General features: G+C 40.3%; 1 protein-coding gene across 2 annotated transcripts in view; it reads right to left on the reverse strand.

Moving 5' to 3' along the window:
• UNC5C (unc-5 netrin receptor C) overlaps positions 1-21,770 on the reverse strand; it is a gene marked incomplete at both ends in the record, with an annotated part of 220,438 nt that overhangs the window by 58,023 nt on the left and 140,645 nt on the right. For both annotated transcript variants that reach the window (XM_080344469.1, XM_080344468.1), the window contains 2 exons: positions 415-558; positions 17,938-18,159. In XM_080344469.1, coding sequence (XP_080200595.1) covers positions 415-558; positions 17,938-18,159 — 366 coding nt within the window. The remainder of the gene's footprint in view (positions 1-414; positions 559-17,937; positions 18,160-21,770) is intronic.

The raw sequence follows: 21,770 nt of genomic DNA on the forward strand, positions 1-21,770 counted from the left end.
TATGTAAAGGGTGAGTGTCAGGAGGATGGAGCCAGGCTCTTCTCGGTGACAACCAATGGTAGGACAAGGGGTAATGGTTCAAACTGGAACACAAGAGGTTCCACTTACATTTGAGAAGAAACTTCTTCTCAGTGAGGGTGCCAGAGCCCGGAATGGGCTGCCCAGGGAGATTGTGGAGTCTCCTTCTCTGCAGACATTCAAATCTGCTTGGACACCTTCCTGTGTAACCTCATCTGGGTGTTCCTGCTCTGGTGGGGTGATTGGACTGGATGAGCTTTTGAGGACCCTTCCAATCCCTGACATTCTGTTTTTCTTTGAAAATACAAAGCCTAAGCGTTCAGAACCCAAATCTTTCTCTCGAATGGCAGAGACTCCACTTTTCATCACCCAAACACTGAGAGCACAGACACTCACATGCGATGCGAACGTAGGCTTTCCGGCTCTTGGTGGTGCCCGCAGAGCTCCAGGCAACACACTGGCACCAGTAATCTTCGGGCCCGAAGAGCTCCTCGACTTGCTGCCGGGAAATCTCGATGCTCACCTCTCGGACAATCAGACCTGTGAGGGTACAAGGAATGTTGGTCAGTGTCGTGCTGACAGACAGAAAGAAGGAAGTCTCGGAACAGAAGTCAGCTTGCAAAGTTGTGAGACTTCACAGCTCTCTACCGGTATCTACTTGGCAACACAGACTGTTGTAAGGATGAGATGGAAAAAAAAAGCAACACTTTATCTACCTCATAATATAAGTGGGTGAAGGAAAAACTAATCACTGTGATTTTGACTTTTATCACATACTGCAAGTATGTTAGACAAAGAGGACCAGCACTTCAGCTGGTATAAATTGTACCATGTCCCTAATATGATTTACAACAAGTGATGATCCAGCCCAGTTTTATTTGCGTATGAACATCATAAAACTGCAGTGTCGTTCAATTTATATGACTCCCTTAGTGCTCCTGTATTTCATCACATTTTTCTAGATAGATACAGCACAGGGAAAAGTCCTGTTCACTCTGACACTGAACTGCCCAGGAAAAGGGATTTTACCACTGTAGAAAATGTCCCAATACTCTGTAATAATGGGCATACATGCTGCAGTACAGCTATTGCAAGCTGCCAGTTTGGGGACTATTACTGTCATATGTACTGCAGATACTGTGAAATTTTTTAGGTGATTTTATAATACACTACAATGCACTTAAGTGCCTGACAGTCTCCCTGGCCCTGCCCTCCCCAACACACCTCAGCACAACCCCAAAAACCTGCAGTCACACCGATGCTGATGGTGGCCCACTCACTGTCCTTCCCAGCAGACTGATATTTGCCCACATCTCCCACACTGTGCTCTCTGCTGGGGAGCTGCTTTGCTGATTCTAAGTGCAAGGAACTATCGTGGTGTCTCTGAGACCACTGCAACAATAGTTAGTAATGTTTTGATCCTCTAATGACAACTGCTGTATTTTGTACTGACACAATCCTTTTCTCTGCCTCAAAATGCAGCATCTGGTCAAAATGCTTCTTATTCCAGCCAAGATACTAGTGGGGGTGGGAGAGAGCACTTACACTTCTTGTCAGCATATTTAGTCTTTGTTGCTGATGTCAGAGTATCAATAAACTCCTGTCTGTCTTCCTGCAGAAAATACACTCTTGCCAACAGCCCTGAATATATAAATTCCACATACAAACGTGTAGTAGAACTGATTTTCTTTTTCATTTCAGAATTGCCAGGAAGCTCAACTAAAAGATTCTTGGATCACAGCATGCACAGTTTTTCCCTGTCACCAAGCACCAACGGGCATCTCCTTGTGCTTGAGCACAGCCTTGAGCCCATGGAGACCAACCACCCTCCTGCCACACGGCTCACAAGGTGGTATTCATAACGTCAGTGTCCCCAGTTGTGCAGCACGGCGTGTTCCTCGAGCGCTTGGAAACCAGGCCAGCCCTTTGATTTGCCTCCAATCTCACAGAGGCTCCATTCAGGGAGCCAACGATTAATTACTGTTTGTACACACTTGTGTGCTGCTATTGAGGCTGCATGCTGTTTGCATCCAAAACTTGGTTAACGACTTCGCAGCAGAAAGGAATTCATGCATGTAATACCGTAGACCTCTCTGGTGGGAATGCCTTCTAATGAGATGCATTTTCCTGCTAGACACTATCGCAGCCTAGCTCCCTTTTTATTTCATTATCCTTGACATCTTTAACCATTGAATAATCAGCTGCTTTGGGGGAAACACTTAATAGCTTTCCTCCTTGAAATGAAACACTCAAAATATGGCAACTGCACTCCAAAGAATGGAAATCAAAGTGGTGCACAGGCATTTGATATGCAGTGAACACCGTGTTACAAACGTGTTCTGCTTTGATGAGCTAATTTGGCTCCAAAAGGAGTCTGAGGGATACCTTTTGTCCTGTTGAGAAGAGCATGAAGAGGGTGGGGAGGGAGCATGTACATTACATGCATAAAAATGGTAATATTTTCCCAGGGCAACTGCTGCTAGCCTAAAGACTGCTCGAGTTCATTCTCAGTTTTTACAGCACTAGCCCAGGGAGCCTTTGAAGGTTATAATATTATGTTTTTATAATAAGGCTGATTATGGCAGAGCTTGATGGAGCAGTGAACTTTGTTACCTGAGGGCTAAAGCAAGCAGGCTCATAATGACAATACTGGTTAATAATGATTATGAAATAGTCTTAACATTCAGGACACAAATGCCATTTTCTGGTAGTCTGCTGAAGCTACAAAACCATATGATAGATAAATAATTCCCACCAAATGCACTGTAGAACTTTTTATCACTGATGACCTGTGTTGCTTTCTAATTCAAATTAACAAGTTACTCCAGGTAATATCTTTTGGGACAGCCATGAAGTACTGATAGGTATCAGGTTAATCAAAGTAAATTGGCCTTTGAGTAATAGCAACAGTTGTGCCATGACCAAAGAGATGCACACCTTCTTTACATACCAAATAGATGTCAACTCTTTCTGCTTGAAAGCAAAAAAAAAAATTAAAAAAAAAATCATCGTGTCTTTGTCTATAAGGTGAACAAGAGTTTGAAGAGTTTGAATTTCTATAGTTTGAAATTTATCAAACCACGTGGTGATGCCATAAGATGACCTGGGATGTAAGGATCCATGGCCAGAACTCAAAGCTGATTCAACCACCCCTTCCCAGCAATGTCCATTGGCACCTCATTGCATAAACAGCCACATTGATTTAGGAGAAACACCTCACCAGGTGAAAAGCATCCAGCCTCAGACCCTGGACCAAGCGCAAAGTGATGCAGTTCCTCACCAGCTCACAATCCTGTTCCTTCTGCTAACGTGCTTCAACATAACCCCTAACAGAGAATCCCTTTCTAGGCTAGATTACAAAAAAATAGAGTTTGCTGAGATAGCTCAGATACCAACTGCCTTATTATGAGCTGCTTCTGCCTCTACAGTATAGAACAGTAGCTGGAGTCATCAAAAAATAAACAAACAAACAAATAAAAAAAAGCCAAGCAACCCATGTCTCAATATTTCCAGATGATGTGACATGCTGTGCCTGTAGTTCAGACACCTATTTATCGAATTATTTGATTATAGGTGAGTTTACAACCTCCAAGTCCAAAACTAGAAGTCACTTTATAAAATGAGTCCCTATATTTAGCCTAAATCTATTCAAGACGAGACAGATCAAGAGATTAGAAATAATTTATGCAGCATAGCCTACCTGGTATTGGCCAATTCCATTTTGCCACAGTGCAAAGTAACAAAAGGTGAACTTCCCACAGAAAATCTCTCTTTCACCTTACCTTCTGTATTAGAAATATATTTAAGTTTTCAGTCTAGTTCCTCAAATGGCTAAGCCATACAGCAGGCGAAGATATGCACCACACATGTTTTCTTACAACACTGAAGTTGCACATTTCCAGAATTAACATAATCTCATAGATGGTGGCACAATCCACAACAAATCAAGGGTCTTCCTATTTTAAAGTAATGCAATAACAAGCACATCTGAAGGGAGATAACAGAAACGTGGGCTGCTAGAATGCTTGACATGTCCCTTCTAATGCATATAAATCCATAAAGAGCATCTATATAGTATTTCTAACTTGTACTGTCCCTGTGATGAATAGCTAGACTATGTCAGGGAAAAGCGTTTGCTTCCACTGTCCAAACTTGATTTGTATTCAACAAAGTGAGAACCGTTTCTGTAGCCTCTTGCAGCCCATCTGGATCATTGGCTATGAAGGCAGATACATGAAGATATTGGGTCTAATTATCACCACCCTATTATCTGGCAACAAGAAGACTGTGAAGAAAGGAGAGTTAAAGTGAAAATGCAGAAAACCAAAGTAATTTAAGCCAATTCTCCAAAATAAATGGTAATTACATCTTATGATTGTTCACTGAAAAAACTCACAGATCCTTAAAAACGCACCCCTAAGTTGCTGGGCTTTCTGCACAAGCATTTCTTTTCCGATCTTGAGGAATAACTGCAGCATTCCCAAGAGGGAAGCAACACAAGAAGTTTTACAACTTGAGTATAGGGAAGTAAAGAAATCTCCATGAAAAAAAAAAAAGAGAGAAGAAATGCTGTCCTCTCTGGGTCCTGAGTATCCAGATCTGGATCTGCTGGGTTATAAAAGATGCCACAGATGTTGCTCAAGGCTGGGGTATTTATACATGCAGATCACTCAGATTTAATACACTTACCTAAACCCGGCACTAGAAAAAGACATTACATGGGTGGAATTTCCCTACAGAGAGGTCTAAAACCCTGTAGCTGTTAGAAGACTAAACAAACTGGTCTAAGATATCGTTTTACCCCTAATAGTTTTCTGTCCTGTTGAGGATGGAGGGTGGCTTACAAGAAGGCTCAAGGCATTTAGCACAATCTGTCTGCAATTATGTCTCAGTCCCACAAATTAAATAGGTTCTTCATGAGTGACAATTCTACATATTTCATAGCACAGCAGATACAACTATTCATTTCAATAAAATAAATGTATCCCTGAGACTAATACAACTTGGGCTCTGAAAAGGAGTAGGAAGGAGCTAGAACTTTATTTATTTCTGTATTTTCATGTTAATGAGGGGTTAATGGGCAGATAGAGGCTCTCTACTATTAATGTGAGCAGGCCAATGAGTACAAGGGAGAGGCACCATCTGATGGTTTATATCAACACAAAATTACTACGCCTCCTGGAGCAAAAGGAAGCATGAAGAGGGAATTGTGCCTTATATACATGGTATTTTATTATAAACTGTGTCCTAGAAACACAATCAAGCAGAGACACACTTCATTCACCCGGTCTCCAAGCACTTAGCTGGCTATACAAACCGTGGGGTAGATCATCTGGTCTTCAGAGGCAGAAATGTTATCTTTTTAAATGTATGCAAATGTAATGTAATTGTATGATATTATGGTAGATTATTAGCAACTGCAATAATAACTCATGGGTTCCATATTGCACCTGCCGAATTGGCAAATTTCCCGATGATTTTAATAGGAGCAGATTTGCCAGTCAGACTCATTTCTTTCTAGAGGGAAATAAAAACGTCTTATAAGGTTCTGTAACTGAAGATGACTACTGAGGACAAGGAATAATCACTGTAAATGTCTGAAAGCAGGAGATTATTATCAATTAATCAACCGTAATTACCCATGCTGGAATCAGTCCAGGTCACAGAGGCAGCATCTCCAACTCACTGGGTATTGTTCTGCCAAAAAATTATTTTGATGTATTTTGGCTGCTATAAATATTCGGTATTTGATATTAATACCTTGCATGTGTGAAAATATTCCTCAGGACTTTGATAGAGCAATTTTTGTGGAAGTATTATATTGGCATGTGTTTGACCCTCTGGCACAACACTAAACAGGAGCTATTTAGTTGCAAGACTGAACTGCACTAAGAAACTGCACGGATAATTTGTTTGTTTTCTCTGTAAGTAGAAGTTCAAGATATTTCTGTGCTTTCATGTGCCCAAAAGATATTTCATTAATTAGTGATCACATACACCATAGAACACATTTCTCAAGGAGATGGAACTTTGTGACCTACTGATCTGGAAAAAGACATTACTAATACATGCACATAGATTGCAGGTGTGTTGCAGCCGCTGTTAAAAAGTATGGAAATACAGCCCGTTTTCATGCAGGTGACTTATAACCCGTTAGAAGTAAAAGTTACTCTGCACATTCACACAGCACGTGCTGTTATAGAATCAGATTATATGGCATGCAACTTAGAAAACGATGGTGTGTCCCCATATAGATCCCCAGCCTAGACACACAGAAAAATGTGGTGGCTTGCATAGTCCTAAAATAAATCAGTGCCACTCTGAAACAGTCCATGCTTTCTGATTCACAGTTCCATTTTCTATTTACTAGGAGTAGGAGAGTGAAAGAATACTTTATGAATGTTGCTCAGTCAGGACAGATTTGAGTAACATAAATATCCATATCTTTTAATACTAGATGAGGGTGGAAGGAGAATCCTGATACCAAAAAAGAAAACGGGAGCGTTGCAATAATTTCAGGAGGGGTTGGATTATCTCCACAGTATTTGGCAAAAAGGGTGAAAGTATTTTTAGTTCTCATAGTTCCCATCTGTCTTACATTTCATACAAAGCTTCATCCAAAAATGCTTCAAACAGCATCATATTTTTTGCTTCATGAAAGTGGCCAAGACCATACACCAAAGTGGTATGATGATAAACAGACTTAATAAAAGGTAAACAGATTGCATTCTTATTATGCAGTCCTTTGTCATTAGGATGTTCTCTGATGGTAAAACTTAACTGACCAAAGCCAAAAATGATGATCTTTTTACTTACCCATAGTCCAGGATGACCTCTGTGATTTATTTAATTGCTCATCACAGGTGCTATAAACAACCTGTCTCTGCAGCAGAAGACTGATCACTTTACTTGGTGAAATAACTTTTTCACAAAGGTAAAAATAAAATCAGTGCTATCTCAGAATTGACATTTATTTATCTTCTTTCAGAGATAGATCCTCTGCAGTGAGAGAGAAATTCTGCCCAAATATATCAGAATACTTAAGATATGGAATTTGGTGTTTAAAAAATGAATAAATAGGTTATGTACAAGAAGAATGGCTTCAAATTTTAAAGTTCTTGCTGAGAAAAATGTACTCTGTGCATCTTAATGGGACAGAGATGATAGCGTAACGGCAGACTTGGCCTATAGCTTATTTTCTATATGGAGTAGCTGTAATCTTAACAAAAGATAGATAGACAGATAGATATCTAGAGATAGTTTAAAAGAGCAACAGCTTTAACACCCCGTAATCCTTCACGCTGTGATTGCAGGGACCTGGTTTTGCCTCAGTGCTGCTTGTCAGTAAATTGTGGCTGGCTGGTGGTACGAAACAACCTTAAGATTACAAACGATTTTCCACAAATATTAGCTTAAATATTCAAATTAAAGGCTTCCAGATATTTTTTCCCTCTTCGTAACTTTCTCTTTAGGAAAGAGATACATTCTTAACTCAAATGAATACAAATGAAGGTAATAGCCTCATGAAGTCAAGTTTGCACTGGTTTGCATCAGTTAGCAATGGTACTTAATTAGCAGCTAATGGTAGTGAGTTAAGCTAAAATCCCAGGTCCCCTACTATTTTTTAACTGACTGACTTCCACAAAAATTCCAAAGAGTTGCCTTCAGAGGGATTTTACTTTGAGCTGGAAATAAAGAGCACACATTTGGTTTGGGTTTTATTCTCTTTTAGCGAAAACAAGGCCTTTTTGTTCTTTTCCCGTTAACATCTGATGGACCGAGTTGTGTAAGATGCAGGTAAGATTTCAAAACAGAGCTCTTGAAGGCTGGTGGAAAGCAAAGTGTGTGCCATGGTCCCTGCCAGCGTGGGGAAGGTAAAATAGCCCCTCTGCTGCCTCCTCCCCCCACCAACTGATCATTTTATATAAACCTTGAACTATGGTTTAATACTTTAGAACAGCACTGGATTGCTTGTTCTCAGCTTTTAAACAGTTCAGAGACAAGGGAAAAACATCCCCCCTCCTTCCTTTTTTATAATGGAGGCTATTTTCTACTTGATGGCGTTTTTTGATAATATGCACAAATTGCTCCAAAATGCACTGTTCTCTTCCACATGTAACGTGTGCCTATTGTTGCTGCCTATTTTTTTTACCTGGTACAAAAGTAATAATCATGCTCCAGTGTAGCAGGACTCCAAAGAAAACCTACCACAGGCATATATTTATGTTCAACCCTGGGCATCATTGTTTCTGAACTCGCACAGGCTGAGGTGTGGGAGCAGAAACAAATGTGACTTGAGGCATCTTGACCCAAGGCATCCTGACACTGAGCAGTGGTACCCGAGCAATTCTCTGCCAGGCTTGTGCTGCTTACAGGGATCAACCATAAAGAAGTCGTCCACATAGGAAAGCATGAGTATGAGCTCCAGCTTTTGGGTCAGAGCCCAATTTTCCCTTCTTTTGGCTGAGACACGTGCAGCTGAGAAAAGATGTTGGTTTTTTCGTGTTGTGTTTTTTGTTGTTTTTTTAAAAGGGCCGGGAAAAAAACATGGCAACGGTTCATGTTTTACTTCAAAGCCGCAGTTGAGACTTCACAAAGAAAATCTGTGCACTTTTTATTTCTGGTTCAGAGGATTTACATGCTCTTTCTAATGATCTGGGCCTTCAGCACTGGGTAATGCTTCCCAGTCCCTAGCTTAGTGCTCATGCAAAATTGAAGCACTTTTGAGGCAGTTTAGAGCCTACAGATGAATCTCAATGTGCACGCAGAAAGGAATAATGGTTGTTTAGCACTTCACTAGAAGTAGCTGAGGAAATTATGAAAAGAAAGAAAAAAATAATCTATTGAACTTCAAACATCTGGGAAACCAACTGAGAGCATCTGAATTTTGAGCAGCGTGTTTACATTCCCTTTGCATAGTGGAGGTGGGGGGGGCAGGGAAATGAACAATAAATGGGTTTGTGTGTAAATTTTTATACAAAAATATACATCAAGTTGTTTTATGTTACTGACTTATGTGTGTATATATATATATATATAAAATATGTATCTGCACATGTACTTGTGCACCACACCCACCCAGTGTGGTTCTGAGAAGCAGAGACAAGGCAAAAATGCCTTATTTTCCCTGAACTTGATGCGATGACACAGTTCAGTGGCTGGTGCAGCTATTGTGGGAACAAGGACAGTTGCAACGTGACACAAGAGGTCACTCGGGAGCCTTTCTCAGCGGTTGTTTTCCTGCTTTTTCAGTCCATGATGTGCAGGAGCAGCAGATTGGGGGAGAAGTGTAAAAGCCCTACTGGTTTTTGGCCATCGTTGTTGTGCATGTCAGGGATGGCGTTTCACAGCCGAATTTGGGATCTTGAAAAAAGAAACACTTAAAAGAAAAAGAAGAAAACGGCCAGCAGCTGCTTTCAAAGCAGCTTTGTCCAGTGTACTGTCAAGTGAAGTGACTTGCACCAGAGGTGAAGTGCTGGGAATTTAATGTCTGCTCCCCCATTCAGTGTGTTTTTCATGGCTGTGCCAGGGCAGCATCAAAACACCAGGAGATTTTTCTTAGTTTGTAGAGAATGACATAATCATGGCAGGAAGGTGTGCGAAGAGGCAGCCTGGTGGTCACAGAAGTCATTTGGTGTGTATGTGTTTAGGGATACAGCATAGCTCATGATTCCCATCAGCTACAACAAGGCAATGGGAATGCAAGCACGTTTTTCTGCAGATCCATGTGACTTTGACATGAAAAAAGACCTTTTTCATTATGTAAGTAAATGCTTCCAATAGCATTCTTGTGATTCTGGGTGCCTTTATCTTTTTTCCTGGCTATCCACCCAGATTGAATTCCCATACTGGTTTCTACCTTAGCTGAAGAACAAAAGGATTAAAACTAAACCCCAAAGTAAGCCTGATCCACTTCTAGGCATCGTTATTCTTCAGGCCTGGCAAGCCCTGCTCCTGTTCAGAGGAGGGCATGGCAAGCAGCCCAGGTGCAGTGTCAGCACTCATTACAGAAACATCATTATACAAGCCACTGGGAAGCCAAAAGCAGTAATCAACCAACTGAGATCCTCTCCAAAATAAAAACCTGTGAGCAAATAATAGAAGAGGCCATGAAAGCCTAAAGATCAGTATTCAAAGGGAAGAAGAAGCATGGAAGAGTCTGACAAAAGATTCCCTTTCTGCTCTTGCAATCAAAATATGAAGAGGGATCAGAAGTTATGAGGAATTATGAAAGGCATCCCATCAAAACCTGACGAGAAAGAGCTGTGCATAACCCTGCCAGTGAATGGCAGTCCTGCTGGTACCTACCACATCAAGTTGCTCATTTATGTACGAATCTGGAATGCATGGGAATGACAAAATTAATATAGTGAGTGAACCCAAAAAGGCAGGACAAAATTAGATCCTGTACGGATCAAGGTTGCGTGTGACAGCCACATCTCTTTCCCTTACACATTAGCAATGATTTGGTACCATACCTGCATAGGGAAAAAAGCCTCAATGCATCTGATCTATGTGCAATTGTTGTTCCATGTAAATGGTTTTAAAAAAATGATTTCTCTAGTCTAGCTTTAAGCAAAATGAATTCTTCTACCTCTCTCCAGAGAATTATTTCACTATCTAATGAGTTAATAGAGAACAAATATACTACTCAGATAACTGAGATCCAAGCTTACACAGACTTCAAGGGACTCAAGACAACAACACCTACATGTCTTGCAGAGTCATCAAACCCCTAACATCTCTAAACAGGGTTAGACTATATTTCCAGTGACTGCATCAGACTATAACTTATTCTCAACATAGAAAAACTAAGGGGTAATTTCGACCCTCCATTTCCCTGAATATTTTCAGGGATTTTCACAAAGAAACTACACACCTATTAGTCCTACTCATTTTCACATTTAATTACTGAAACCTCTACATTATAGGATGGCAAGTGTTCCTGCCTTTGCACTGCTGGCATGTTACTGACTCTAGGACTTTTGTTTGACAGCACACAGAACCTTGGCTCTGCTGCTCTTTTCTGTCATTCCTGTATCCAGCAAACAGTTGTTTTCCATTTAGGCCAGTGGAGGAAGGATGGAGACGAACCTTTGGGACTCGCTTCCAAATCAAATTGACATTTATTGGCCTTTCAGTTACCAGACCGCCCTCACTGCAGGATCCCACATAAAGGGTGTTGGGTTCTAAAGGAGCCAGTGGACACAGATGGAGAAAAAGAAGCATCGCTGTGCAAAGCTGTGGTTAGTCTGAAGCAGTGGTGGGTAGACTGATGCCTCAAGATGTCTTTCAGGGAATTAATGGGATTACGAGCGTGTAACAAAGGGTTTAATGAAGGAAAAACTTGGAGGCAGATAAGGTGTAGGCTGGAAACATTCAGATGGGTATCCTCAGATGCTTCAGATGAATGCACTAAGTATCCATATTTGTCCACTTATTACTTTAAATAACTTTATTTCCTGTCTCTGATTTGTTTTTCTAGAAGCCCACAGGAAACCTTTATGACAATTAGGCAAACAGCTGCGGATAGGAAGTGAACACTGCAATGAGAAATGAATAAATATCCTCAAGCTTTTATCTTTTGGTCCCACTGCACTTAGCAGAGGTAAACAACAGAGACACTGAGTAATTTGTACAGAGATACACGGTGTATCCACAGAAAATTTGGGATGGGCAAATGACCCTTCCCATGGACCCAGCATTACTCACAGGAAGAGCATGAGCAGGCTTAATGTGCAGGATGAGTCATGAAAGGACAGCATTAGCAGAAGAACAGGCAGGTGTCAATGGCTGTGAACAGGTAAAGATGGTATCTATATGTAATATAATCAGTGAAGTTTAAACTCAAAAGCCTCTCTGTATTTTGCAAGCCTCTATACAAAAAGACAATATTCCCAGGGTTTTATTGCTTATAATCAGATTTCCCTCCAAATATCTGGTGCAATTCTGTATTCTGTTTATAAAAAGATTATTTCCTTTCTTTAGGTCAGGACTGACCTCAGTGATTACTGTACTCGCTTCAACAAAAATAAACACCACTTTGAGTTGATATCCGAGAAAATGGCGATTCTCTGCTTTTGCATGTTTGTTGCTTCTGCAGTTTCCAAACACGGTCTCTTTCCATCAAAGTATACTAATTACACAAGATAAAAGTGGAAACTTTGCCTGCTTGCAAAATATGTCTGCAGCAGCTTTGTTGTCGAGTATTCCCTTGATCTGGGCATGCCGGGGACCACGTTGCCAGTAGCTTATTTTGAAGATGCAAGCAGAAAGAAGATGGCTTGAGTGACATCTAATATGGCTGCAAGCTAAATATCAAACAGGGAAGAAGTGTGGGTTTGTTCATATTTATGTAAGTAAGCAACTTGTATTTCCCCACAGAATACTTTGGAGAAACAAAGTTGTCTGCTCTTTTCTACACCAGGTGCAGCCTTTTAGACCATACATATAAAGATGTTTAATTTATAGCATCTTTCTGAAGAGGAAACAGACTAGAGATTACTAAAGAAAATGTGAGTTCTAACCCACGTCTCAAAACTATTAATCGAAGAATTTGGGAAGAGATACACAGACACATTTTTAAATTTTCTTGAAATGAGTTGGATTAGGGCAGAGTATTGAAGGAGTAGAGCTAAAAATTGCCAATACATTGCTGAAAAATAACTACTTTGAATCAGGTGCTTGGTGTTTGTAATGGATTTGATCCAATGATAAACAGAAAATGAAATTACTTGTGACAACAGTGGAATGAAAACAATCCTTACCTTTGATATGTGGCTTCCCTCACTAACATAACCCCAAGGTGTTCTACTCTAGAGAGTCAAAATATTGCAGGCTAAGTATAATGGGGGCATTTAGCATCACTTGTCATCTCCTTAGGGAAGTTGATACAGATACTGGTCACATTTGTTTGGAAAAATAGCTTTTTTCCTTATCTTTTGGACTCTTGAATGATAATACAGAGAATTAGGAGGTCAAGAAGAAAAAAGAGGCTAAGGAAGGAAGATGTGCAAAGTGGGAAAAGAGCACTAAAGAAAAGATCTGTGGGTGACAGAATATGAGTAAAATGGTATCCCTCTGCATTCCTCTCCCTGAGTTGTGCTTACATGGGGGTGAGGAGCACCTGAATTTTGTATTTGGGCTCTCAAATTAAGTTCTTCAACATTGACATTCAAAGAAGTGCTGCATTTAAAAAGTAGTGGTAGCTTTTCTTATTTATAGCAAATACTAAGACAAACCAGCACAATTGCTCAAAATGAGAGGCTGCATGATGATCATTGCTGTATAATCAGAAGTCCCATCTTAAACAACGTTTGAACAAGTTGATAGGACTTTTGCCATCTGGGAAACACAGCCTTTCAAAACGTTGTGTCACAAACACCAAAATAAATGGCTTTCGTGAGATGTACACACACAGAGGAAGATCAAGTGATAGAGCACTGTGCACTGGAGAAGAATTTTCTGCTTCTGTACATGGTGCCAGTCACTGTGGAGATTCCCTCACTGCTGTGTTGGCTACAGCATCTTATAAGAGCTATTTTAAAGGCAAAAGGGCAGATGTCAATCTTTGATCTTTCTGTTGAGAGACCTATTGAAGACTTATCTAGCTGGGTACCCACTCTCTCAACAGGCTGCCCAGCACATTGCTGGAGGTAACAACCTGTAGTTGTCAGATCAACGCTGACTAGGTGTCAAAAGCTCATTTACCTCTCATCAAATCTACTCTATTAATGGGGAAAGGTAATGGTGGGAGGTAAGCGTGGAGATCGCAGCAGTGGCTGTGTAAAGAAACTGCAACAAAGTCATCTCAGATTTCTGTCTGCAATGAAGAGTATATTCATCCACCTCAGTGCCGTTCAATAAACTCTCTTAATCAGATAAAAATCTTATTCTGAGCCAGATCCGAACTTGACCATTTCAATTGATTTGTGGAGAGGCAGATTGTTGAAGAGGTAGCTGAAGGGAAAGTCCTTGGAGCCATCTGCCCTCCTGGCTGAAGGGAGGGTGGCACTGGGGATGCTCCTGGGAGACATCAGGTTTTCTGAGAGCCTCCTGCTGAAGGCAGGACATATAAAAAAGCTCCTTAGCAAAGCCTTCCTCAGCAGTGCCTTTCCTTTGAGACTGCACACATAAGCATGTTCGTTTTTCAGTAGCTGGACCCTCAGGCTGGGTTTAAGAGTCCTTATTGTCTTGCTGCTATATGGAAACACAGAGCAGGTCATCAGCAAACTCCTCAAGCTTTCATCTCCCTACGCATCCCACTAAAAGAAGACAGAAAGTCTAAGCAAACAATAACGCCAGCTGAATTGTCCAATATGTCTATTTAATTAACACTTAGTAGAGTCCCAAATGTTGCTTTCTCCTTTCCTGAAGGAGAGAAAAGAAGAATATGTCACTAGCATTGCAGAGGGCAGGAGGGGTTTTATAGATCATTTCACCTTAATAGTCATGGAGAAACTATTGCAATGCAAATCCAAATTGAAAAGACAAAAACAAGGTCCTGTAGTCCTGATTTTCCTGTTGTACATCACTGGGCTGTGGGGGTTGATTTAGCAGCATTTAATCCCTCTGGACAAATGAAATTGGTACAGGACACTTATTTTCTTTATATCCATAACTCTCCCACCACTGCGGAACTGGGGTGTGTCTGAAAATATTATTCCGTAAAAAGCACACATGCAAAATAGTGTATTTTGCCACAGTCACTTCCAGAGGTACAGTAATTTGGAAAATGTGCGCAAATTAATGATGTTTTTGAGCTTTCTACCCTGTGACAATGGAATTTTCTTCCCCCAAAAGCATCAGTTCTGCAGGGTTCCTTTTACTTCCATTGCTGTTATCTTTTATGACAGTCAGTCATAAAGCCAAATGTGTTCCCTCAAAACAACTTTCATCTTTGTTTTTTAAAACTACCATTCTTATTCCTTACATGTATTTTTTCACATTAATGGGAAAACATTCCAGTAAAAACATGAAAAGACCATGCCCTACCTTTGATTCTTTCATTTCCTATGTATGTGAAATACAAGATGTGCACTAAAGATTCTCAAAGGTCCCATTTGACTTCTTTATGAAAATGCTCAGCTTTTTCCATAAAGAAGAAAAATTTGAGTCTGAGGATTAAAAACCAGAATGTAATGATCTTCTGTGTAAAGCTTCTGGCTTCTCAGACTCAATCATTAGACTTTTTTTTTTTTGCAAGGTTCTCTCTTCAGGCTAATTTAATTAAATAAAGTGGTACTAGAACACCCTGTCACCATTACTGTTCTCATCCTCTCCAACCAGAAGGCAACAACTCCCACAGAATCCCTGGGCATGTTCTTCATAGCAATGCTTTACCTACTGTTTAAAAATATACCATAGTGAATATAACTATAACTCTTATTTCGTACCTTCTCTCTGTTAGAAAGAAAAACATATATGCACATAGGAAAAAGATATAAATATTTCTTTTCCCCTTAACCTTCTTAATATATTCAACACTTCTATATAGCAGCTCTTTTCAAGGAGAGCTCAGCTGCAGTCTCATTCCACTTCTTGTGTCACTGCTATTGCTGTGCTGTTGTCTCTGGTTTTATCAATGACAGAAACAAATTTGCCTTATAAGAGGAGTTAATCATCTCTACATAGATTTCATTCTTGCGCACAGGCTCAAAGTCCATGAACACATAATCTTTTGCAAATCAAAACTTATTTCTCCCTTTCATGCATCATTTACAATCTCAAGATGATATATCACTAACATCACACCCATATTTTAGTCCTCTTTCTTCTCAATTACCTATCCTTTAGAAAAGAAAGCAGAGCTGACCTTTACATTTTCCCTCTCATATATTTTATTGTCTGTTTGTCTTGTTTTCCTTTGTTTTCCTACATAAAGAACTGAGACAGCAAGCCTAGTGCAAAAAGGCAGCAGAAGGCTGCCTCAGCATGGTGCTCCTCTTCATATTTAGGCAGAACAGACCTCAAGAATGGTAAAATATCAGGCAACAAGAATATGCTCAATTTTCTGTTGCTCAGATTACACAACTGAACTTTAGAGCCCTGGGTTACCCATGCAAAAGCCAGATCTAACCTGGTTTGTGGACAATTTCTCCATCCTATTTAACCACAAGCCTGGAGCCTGGAGCAGCACAGGCTTGGCCTGTCATCCTTATATCACCCTCTCCATTGCCCTTACATCCTTATCACTACCTTAAATACATTGTTTACCCATTTCTATACTAACTGGGCATTCTGAGCCCCAGATTCTCAGCCTGCTCACAGGAAGGTGGACAAGCCCTGCAATTGTGACACGCATTAACCTATCTTTTGGGAACAACCAGGTTGACAAATTTAGGTTCTGATGACAGGCTTGTTTTAACAAGCTACTAGTGTGGCTGGGCTTGTGGCTCTTGTACTAATAATTTCATGTGTTCAGCTTTTAACATCCCCCCTCTCCAAACTACAGTAGATTATGTTAATCTCTAATTGGATATGAGTTTTGTTTGCATATAATTGCTGCTGTTTGTTATGCAAAACAGTTGTCCTCTAATATATTCAGATGCATCTCTTTTCAAGACTGGCCACCTACATTTGTAGAATGCAATTTGCTCTATGGCATCATGAAGTTTGTCTACAATTAGTTTTTTGAGAAAGAAAAAATAATAAATGTTTCACCTGTAGCAAAACATTTTCATGTTTCTGACTGCTGATGTTAATAAAAACTTAAAAAATTAACACAGTGGTAGCTGCCCTCCTGCTTTTCCTTAGTTCCAGTGGACTCCCATGGATAAAAAAATTGAAGATGTATTAAGTAACAATAATTTCTTTTTTTTAGTTTTTCTGCTGCAGTCAACTTGTTGGAAAAGCCAATTCTTACAAAAAAATAAGCAGGCCCAAAGTTTAATACATATTTTTTTCTATAGCCTTTCTTCCTACACCCACCTTCTCTTTCTCAAGCTGAGAGCACTACAGTACTGTTAAAAGCTTATGCTTTTGATCTCTGTGCAAATAAATGAGCTGAAACAAATAAAACCCAGTTCACAAGAGACTTCCAAGACATCTGGTGGAGTTATTTTTCTAAGTAATTAGACCAAGTGGTGGTGTATTTCCCAAATGAAAGGTACCTTCTTACTTGGTATCCTGTTATTTCTCAGAGTCATCAAAACAACAGTAAGTCCCACTTCTCTCCTTGCATGCGACTCAAACTCTATTACCAGTCTTTCCAAATGGGAACAATCATCTCTTTGATTTACGTTAGTTCATAAAGTTTTTAGACCTTTTTTTTTTTGGTACTATGAGGGTCCTATTTTTCTTCCATGGATGTCAGTGGATTTTCTGGTATTGACTGGTATTCCTTCTCCTTGCTAACCTGCTGCCTCCTGTAGTTCTTATTCACACAGGCTCTACTGGAGCAGGCAGAAAAGTGTAATGGAATATCAACCAGGTGTTTGCTCTGGATCAATACACTGCTCTAAAGCATGCCCAGGTGTGCTTTCTCCTTTCTTGCCAGAATCTGAGTAAATTTCTCCTTTTCCCCCCACATCTCCCCAAGAAAACATCATTCTAGGAATAACCCGCTTACTCTTCAGTACTTTGGGGAGAATGTGGTTCTTGGTCTGTGACTACGATCCAGTGCAACCACCAGGAATTTGTGACACTGGGGAAGTGAACAGGGAGTAGACCTGGCTGAGAAAGGAATTCCAGCTTGTTTGTGCACAGTTCTCCTGGTTTTTTTTGTTTCAGCCCTGGGCAAGGTGCTTTACAATCATGTTTTACTAACTGACCTGGATGCAGACACCACCTCTGTGCTATGACAGATATAGAATTCATAGCTGTATCAAGAGTAACGTAGTTGCCATACGAAATACCTGGTAGATTACAAGAGTGAGTTTGATATTGTTTTTTAATTCTTATGACATAATGCCAACTCACCAGAGGTTTCATCTACTCTCTCATCCACGACATGGTCCTTCTGATGAACCCATTCACTGTTGCACTTAAAATAGATCTGCGTGGCTGGGCTTGCTTTGCAGTACAGATTCACGGGCTTGTTCTTCACAATATAAGCCTCTTCAGGTTCAATGAGGAAATGGGGCAATGGCTCTGGAGGATCAGATGGAAAAGTTTCTGGAAGCTCATGAAAAAAATCATCATCTGCAGAGAAGAGACAAAAAGGACAAATGAAACAACCAAAATTTACCTGGCAAAGATTTACAGTCGCTTTCTGAACATTTCAAAAGGAGAGTACTTTTTGAATAAAATGTTATCTTAGGAACATTCCTAGATGGGGGTTTAAATGCAATGTTGTTTTCAGACGAGAAGAAATTATTCTTTACATCCTGACCTCTCTTTCCTCTATGTGATGTGACAGGACGTGTCACATTCACATGACTGGAAACGGTCCTTTGTTATCATCACTGGCACTACTGGCAATAAAACATTATGTTAGCACTTGGGAGAGTTGCCTGCAAAACCGTAAAAAGAAATAATAGAAACTTTTGGAGGCTTCAAGATCACAGTTTTCAATAGTGACTTATCACACTGTTTAATCGAGTGCATGCACACAGTTAGTATGGGCTGAGGCTGTTAAAAATAGGAAATAGTGCCTTTCGTTTCAGATAAGCAATTTGATATCTGCTCTGAAGGCAAAAGACTAAATGCAAGTCCAGTCTATGCCTCTGTTCATCCCCTGACTTCCTTGCTTGGATTGCTAATGAAGGTGCCGAGCTGTGCTTCATCTGCGCTACACTAGTCTACGGAGAGGAATTGAGAGCTGGGACATGAGGCAGAGCAGCCATGAGATGGTGACATTTAGGGCCAACACAGATACATTCTATTGACTTAATGAACCTCTGCACCTCTCTGGTGCTGCTGGTAATGAGCAAAATGGATGCAAGAAACCTGGAACAGGGAGAAAAGGACTGAATGTGACATGCAGGGGGCAGCACTGAAACCACCTAACACACATATTCTCCTCTCTCCCCCTCTCTTCACAAATCCCCCTTTACCATCCCTCTGCCCCTTTCTATAAAGTCTTCCACATCAGAAAGCACCAATTCAGCAGAGAATCAGCATCATCTCATCCACCTCCACATCTGCCGTCAGTGCACAAGAATATCCAGGATGCTCCCAGCAGCAGAGGGATGGGGGGCACCAGCTACTCATAGATCCACCAGCAGATGACAGTCCTGACGGCCTTATTCCATCTCTCCCTTTCTGCCTCTGAAGCAGCTGTCGTTGTGCACAGTGATGGACACTGCTGACAGTCAATAAAACAACAAAAAACCATCAAACTAAAAATACTGGGAAAGGCTGGCTATCTTCTCCCTGCCAGTCCTTGGGAAGATGAAATGTCAGACTACCTGCCCATACATGAGATGTGTCTGAGCAAGCTGTGTCCAGAATTACAAGAGGCATGGAAAGTTCTCCTTCCAGCTATTGCTTTTGTAGAAGGACAAGAAAGAATAGGAACGGAGGAAGGAGACAGAGGGAGAAGGTAACATGATGCCCACTCATGTAGCTAGATTCTAAGTCTTTATCAGTGATGGGAATACCTTACACAGCAAAAGATTTTGTGAATATCTTGACCTCTTTATGAAAAGAGCGTAAGTTCAACAGTTGTTTGTTGTTTGCTTGTTTTCTTCATATTAATTTAAAAAGATTCCTGGTCTTTTAGGTGTTTCATTTTACAAACAGTCCTAACTTGCTACCACATCACTCCCTGAGAATAAATAGAGCTGAACTAGGTCAATGATATAAAAAAGTGCCGCTAAATAAAGCCTGACATTTTTCTGGCAAAGGGAAAATCTGTGACACACTATAACAATCCAGTTTCCATCTCCAACTAATAGTTTCCAAATACTCAAATTTAATTTTTTCACTTTCCCACCCTTTTTCTTTTTTTCTCTGTTTTCTTTTTCACTCTGGCCACATCACGCTCCTTATTCTGCAGTCCCATTTCCTCACCCCATTAGGTTTTTCTTCCTTGCTCCATTTTGCTCCCCAGTTTTTTCCGATGAAAAAGATGAGTTACAATAAGTTAATGGGAGTCATGACAGCAAAACACGCCTGAACTGAAACAAGGGGTTTTTAAGCATTCCTCAAGCCCTTCTATCCAGATTTCCCCTCTTCCCGCTCCCTCCCTCTCCCACCCGCTGCTGTATAGACATCCACAACACAGAAACAGTAGAGATGAATCATTTCCTCTGAATTGCCACAGAACGTATCTTTTTCTTCTGGTCATTTAATTGCAAATCAGTGAGCAGACAGATGGAAACTAACAAAGCACACATATGTTTTATAATTAAACAAGTACTGCTTCACTAATTTCTAGTGACTGAAAGAACAAATGTATTTATTTTCGCCACTAGATTTCTGCATATTATCAAAGACAATACTTGTGCTGCCTGACCAATTAACTGCATCTTATCAAAGATGCAACTAGAAAGTCTAAAAGGAGGGAACAGCAAGCCACAGAAAAGAAAAAAAGGAGGTTTTAAAAATGATTTCTTTAGTCAGCCTGGCTTTCCCTCCTGAAGGTAACTGCTTCTAATGTTTAAATACTATTTTTATATTAAAGTGGATTCACTGTACTGCCCAGTACACAACAACCAAGTCTCACATTTTAATTGTGGCGATGGCTGTTTCAACCAGCCTGGCATTCTGAGGTCAGGTACAAAGCAGTTTTCTCACTGGCTTCTTGCTATAATTCCACCTTATTCTTTCTAAGCAATAATAAATTCTGATTTTATTTTTCCACACTCCTCATTGCTATCGAGAGGCATCTGAACTGCTCTTAAATGTTAGGGATATATAGACGGAAACCATTCACAAACTGCCACACAAAGGGTGCATAGAGGCTGTCTTGTCTCTGGGAACTAGTATTTTAAACCTGCATTTTTAGAATAAATTTAAGATCGTAGCTAAGACAGAATTTTTGGGCTTTCTGAACAGGAGTATGTTCATTCAATCCCTGCCCTCACACTGTTGCTTTAGTAGCAACATCAAAGTCAATTTTTTACCATGCAAATCTTAAAAGGAACATGCAGAATACAATCAGGACTGGATTTTTCTGTGTTTGGCAGGAAAAATCCCGATCACATGGCAAAGTTAGTCCTACCTCCAATAGCATTCAGTGTTCCTGCTATTCACTGCTGAAAGGTAAGAGGTTTTACCAACCCGTGTGGACCTCAGCGGGAAGTCACTTGGTGCTCCCTATATTCCCAAAAGAGATGGGAACTGATTTATGCTTGCAGCAACCAGCGAGTGTAATCGTAATGGCACTGTAATTATATAATAAAATAGTCTGAAAAATCCAGCGAAGATATTTAACTGGGAAAATGTCAATACAGGATATTGGACTGTGTTGAGATTCTTGCAACTCTCTACAAAACGAAGCAATCTCATTAATCTGTGTTTTTAGAAGGCCACAGTTTATAACAACCTAATAAATACTTCCCACCACAGTTTCTCCTGAGCAGCTCTGGTTAAGTACAGCTCATCCCTCTATCCATACAAAGACCAAATCCTAACTTAGGTTTTTCAGGGATTATTGAGTTATAACCATGTGGCTTGCTGGGCCTATTTCTATACTTTAGGTGGAGTATTCCTCTCTTTGTGTGTTTCCTTGCCTGAGACTCTGATCTGGATCTACGTGATGGTTATCACTGGTTATTTGAAATGTTCATCTCCCAATGGTGCACCAAAGCAGCAAATTTTATACATCTCTCATCTAACTCTCCTAAGGAGTTAGACACGGGTTTTTT

This window comes from Nesoenas mayeri (assembly GCF_963082525.1).
Source record: "Nesoenas mayeri genome assembly, chromosome: 4".
Lineage (NCBI taxonomy): Eukaryota > Metazoa > Chordata > Aves > Columbiformes > Columbidae > Nesoenas > Nesoenas mayeri.